Raw genomic sequence first — 5,000 nt, 5'->3', positions numbered from 1 at the left:
TGCTGCAGGCGGAGCTGCAGGTGGAGCTGCAGGCGGTGCTGCAGACGTTGCTGCAGGCGGTGCTGCAGACGTTGCTGCAGGCGGTGCTGCAGGCGGTGCTGCAGGCGGAGCTGCAGGCGGTGCTGCAGGCGGAGCTGCAGGTGGTGCTGCAGGCGGAGCTGCAGGCGGTGCTGCAGGCGGTGCTGCAGGAAACAGGTCTGCAGCAGCCGGAGCTGGAGCTGCAGGAGCTGGAGCTGGGGCTGCTAGCTGGGTGTCAACAGGCTGAAAACTAGCAGGCTGAGGGAAGGCAGACCGAAGGGCAGGCCGAGGCAGGGACTGCATCACTGGAGACCTGGGAGCAGATACAGGTGGTCGCTGGGCAGGAGCTGACGGCTGACTGGAGATGGCTGGCCGGGTGGGCCTGGTGCCTTGGCGATCCAAGGAGACTTTGCCCCGCTTGTTGACACTACGGGGACCTCCCAGAGCTAGGCGGGTGCCCAGAAAAGGTTCCTTGACATGAACAGGCTCGGGATAAACAGGTATCTTCACACGGCTGCGAAAATATGTAAACAAGTCAACATAATCCGTCTTCTGCTGCTGGTCTGCAAAAGGGCTGGTGGGTTGCAGACTTATCCCTCCAAGCCGTATAGGGTGAGGGGCTGGCTGGGAAGCATGAAGCAGGTTGTTTTCAAAGTCTTTAAGCCTCCCACGGACAACATTTAGATGAGGAACAAAATGGCTAACCCATGGCTTCTCTTTGAACCACTGTTGCAGAATATAAATCTCCTCCTGAAGTCTAGCATGTAGGTTAGGGGGAGAGGCCATGAGATGATCCACAACATCTTCAAACTCCCCCACCTTCCTCTTGAATAGTTGTAACTCTGCTGGGTTCATGTTTGTGGTCAGTTCATACTGTCACGGATGCAGACAGAGAGTTGAACCCAGATGCAAAGTCACAACCAACAAGAGTAGATATATAAAGTATTTAATAAAGAAAGGCAGAATCTTACACTGAATATGCAGGTAGGAACCAGGCAATCTAGAATGACATAAATGTCAACACAGGAACAGGTAGCAGGACATCAATGACACCAGGTTATGAACTGACAATGAGTGTTTGTACTGAGTCCAGTTTTATAGTGAGCAGGTTGATTGGAGAAGTGTTCACTGCTGGGCTGATGAGGTAGTTGAAGACAGGTGTGTAAATGGAACTGGGTGTGCTGGAATGGGATATGGGAGTGGCCAGTGTGGAGTCACAGACTGAGGGGGAGACAGAATGTGACAGCGACACAGAGTGCCGCACTGCGAGCTTGTAGATCAAATCTTTGAATATATAATATTCTTTCAGAGCGAACGCTTTTAACTCAAATCTGGGTCCCTGGAACTTATTTTCAAAAGGAGGCTGGCGGCCAATTACATAGGCCTATGATTTTTGGGGTCCTTGACATGAAATATTGAGCACCACTGGTGCATACGTAGGTATTTCAGAAAACTGTCATGATTTAGAAGACTTTTTTTTGTTTAAATGTTGACGTCAGGTCAAAATGGGTTAAGAAGTGGTCTTGATAACACTTTGAATAGGGTGGAACACAGCACAGTAGACTGACCTGGTGTCTGTTTCTCCTTTGGCAGATATGGATGAATAGGGTGGAACACAGCACAGTAGACTGACCTGGTATCTGTTTTTCCTTTTTGCAGATATGGATGAATAGGGTGGAACACAGCACAGTAGACTGACCTGGCATCTGTTTTTCCTTTTTGCAGATATGGATGAATAGGGTGGAACATAGCACAGTAGACTGACCTGGCATCTGTTTTTCCTTTGGCAGATATGGAGGAATAGGGTGGAACACAGCACAGTAGACTGACCTGGTGTCTGTTTTTCCTTTGGCAGATATGGCTGAATAGGGTGGAACACAGCACAGTAGACTGACCTGGTGTCTGTTTTTCCTTTGGCAGATATGGATGAATAGGGTGGAACACAGCACAGTAGACTGACCTGGTGTCTGTTTCTCCTTTGGCAGATATGGATGAATAGGGTGGAACACAGCACAGTAGACTGACCTGGTGTCTGTTTTTCCTTTGGCAGATATGGAGGAATAGGGTGGAACACAGCACAGTAGACTGACCTGGTGTCTGTTTTTCCTTTGGCAGATATGGATGAATAGGGTGGAACACAGCACAGTAGACTGACCTGGTGTCTGTTTTTCCTTTGGCAGATATGGAGGAATAGGGTGGAACACAGCACAGTAGACTGACCTGGTGTCTGTTTTTCCTTTGTTCAGATATGGATGAATAGGGTGGAACACAGCACAGTAGACTGACCTGGTGTCTGTTTTTCCTTTGGCAGATATGGAGGAATAGGGTGGAACACAGCACAGTAGACTGACCTGGTGTCTGTTTTTCCTTTGTTCAGATATGGATGAATAGGGTGGAACACAGCACAGTAGACTGACCTGGTGTCTGTTTTTCCTTTGGCAGATATGGAGGAATAGGGTGGAACACAGCACAGTAGACTGACCTGGTGTCTGTTTTTCCTTTGTTCAGATATGGATGAATAGGGTGGAACACAGCACAGTAGACTGACCTGGTGTCTGTTTTTCCTTTGTCAGATATGGTCCATTTGGAACAGACCAGCCCGGGCCACGGAGCCAGCAGGGATCATGATGACAACGGAGAGGTACTGTAAACTTTAAATGTTGAGTATGGGTCCCCAGGATGTAGAAACTGCCGGATGCTAATTTATGTACCATGTGACATGTCAAACTAGGGGGTTTTCATGATGCTGAATCCATTCCAAGCATTAGTTTTGCACAAAGACACTCGTTGGGCTAAAAACGGCCATTAACTTTGACCCCTCTATCACATGGAACTATTTTTTGGGGCGTAGTGATATGGACACAAACAACATAGTTCCGTGTGATAGAAAATAGAGATACAGAAATTTACAAAAGTTAGTAACAAAAAGCACTAATATTTTAGAAATAGGTCAACAATACAAATTACGTTAGTTTTGTGGATTAATTTACTTTTAAATTAAAAGTAAATTTTGCGGGTCACAAAATGACCGGAACTACTTAATATTTCACCAAAACCAGAGCAGAACTCCCACCACGGGACTCTGGGCAATCAATTAATACAGTTGCAACCACTATATTAATGGCAAGTATTTCATACAGCTTAAGTTAAAAAGAAATCGGAAGTATCCCTGTAATATAACGTGTTACCGCATTTTCATCAGGACTCTGTGGAGAATTGACATTCGCAGGCATTGTACTAACTTAACTTTGTGTGTGTGTGTGTGTGTGTGTGTGTGTGTGTGTGTGTGTGTGTGTGTGTGTGTGTGTGTGTGTGTGTGTGTGCGCGCGTGTGTGTGCGTGCATGCGTGTGTGTGTGTGTGTGCGTGCATGCGTGTGTGTGTGTGTGTGTGTGTGTGTGTGTGTGTTTCAGGGTCGCACCCCTCCACGCAGGAAACCACTGGAGAGTGACTTTGAGACCATCAAGCTAATCAGTAACGGAGCCTATGGGTGAGTTTGGCTTTGATCTCTGTGGACCCTCAGCTTGTAGGTCTGCTCTTTTTGAAAAACCGTGAAAATGTGCCTGAAATCTATGAATAATTTGAATTTGAATAACGTTTTTAACTCAAATCTTTTGCTTCAACTTTTGGAACAACATATTTTCAGATGGGGGGGGGGGGGGGGGGGGGTCGGTGGCCAAATAAATTCATATAATTCTGGGGGTCCTTGACATGAAATATTGAGCACCTGGCCAGCCGGGGCGCCTGATGGAGGGGAAAGGAACTGGTTGGAATAACGTGTTCCTTCCACACTACGTCCAACCAGGGAAACTCCCCCCTGTCAGGTGTAAAGGAGCAAATTGGACACTCAGGCATGAAGGAAGCATGAGTTCAAGTCCGTTGCTCTCCCCTTGTCCCCCATATATGGGGACTAGGTTGGTGGAGGGTGTGTAGAGCCCAGGATCACATTAGATGATTGACACAGGGGTGAAAAATGGGTTACAAAATCGTGGGATAAAAATATATATTTATAAAAAAGAAATATTGAGCACCACTGATACAGAAACATAAGGTTTTTCAGAAAACTGTCAGGATTTTGAAGACGTCAGGCCTAAATGGGTTTTAACCCATTCTGGGGCGGGAACCCCTTTTTGGTGTCAACATTACGTTATGCTTTAGCTCTAGAAAAATAGCAGATCTACAAGCTCATAGCGCGCCACCGAGTGGCGCGCTACGAGCTTGTAGGTCTGCTATTTTATTTTTTTAAATCGAAGAACGACTGACACATAGAAACATAGCTTTTTCAGAATGGGTTAATGTGACTCTGACTCTTGTCCTCCTTCCTCCTCCAGCGCTGTGTTCCTGGTGCGCCACAAGGACACGCGGCAGCGCTTCGCCATGAAGAAGATCAACCGGCAGAACCTGATGCTGCGGAACCAGATCCAGCAGGTCTTCGTGGAGAGAGACATCCTGACGTTCGCCGAGAACCCCTTCGTGGTCTCCATGTTCTGCTCCTTCGAAGCCCGGAGGCACCTCTGCATGGTCATGGAGTATGTGGAAGGTACGGTGTTGTTGTTGGGGCGTTTTCTGCTCTTGGACGGTGTGCGGTGGATGTGCGTATGTTTTCTTTTTCTTCGTGGCTCTCTCCTTTATTTTATATTTTTGCTGCTCCAAGGAACAGAAATGTCCGTGTTGTTCACCTATGTAATGTATGTGACGTTAATGAGCACAAGTATGACTATTACTACCAGTAGGGGCGCTGTTGTGCCAGAAACAGAGAGAGAGAGAGAGAGAGATAGTGCTGTACTGTTGCCTGCTAATGAGAGAGAGAGACAGGAGGGGGGGGGGGGGGGGGAGAGGAGAGTTGCACCACTCAGTTCACACGGGTGTGATTTTATAGAGGGACAGACAGTAGACTAAAATGTGACTAAAACTAAGTGAAAACTATTCAAGAGACTATGACTAAAACTAAAATAGAAATTTGCTGCCAAAAAAACAACACTAT

General features: G+C 47.0%; 1 protein-coding gene across 1 annotated transcript in view; it reads left to right on the top strand.

Moving 5' to 3' along the window:
• The window catches only part of LOC308325652 (microtubule-associated serine/threonine-protein kinase 3-like), a 106,742-nt gene that overhangs the window by 46,091 nt on the left and 55,651 nt on the right, over window positions 1-5,000 (top strand). The window contains 3 exon segments of the mRNA XM_080778212.1: window positions 2,592-2,659; window positions 3,430-3,506; window positions 4,348-4,556. Of these exon segments, the coding sequence (XP_080634338.1) occupies window positions 2,592-2,659; window positions 3,430-3,506; window positions 4,348-4,556 (354 nt within the window).

Source organism: Protomyctophum bolini (assembly GCF_963924005.1).
Source record: "Protomyctophum bolini genome assembly, chromosome: 12".
Taxonomy (NCBI): Eukaryota; Metazoa; Chordata; class Actinopteri; order Myctophiformes; family Myctophidae; genus Protomyctophum; species Protomyctophum bolini.
The sequence above is the reverse complement of the archived record's forward strand: the minus strand, read 5'-3'. Positions and strand labels throughout refer to the sequence as shown.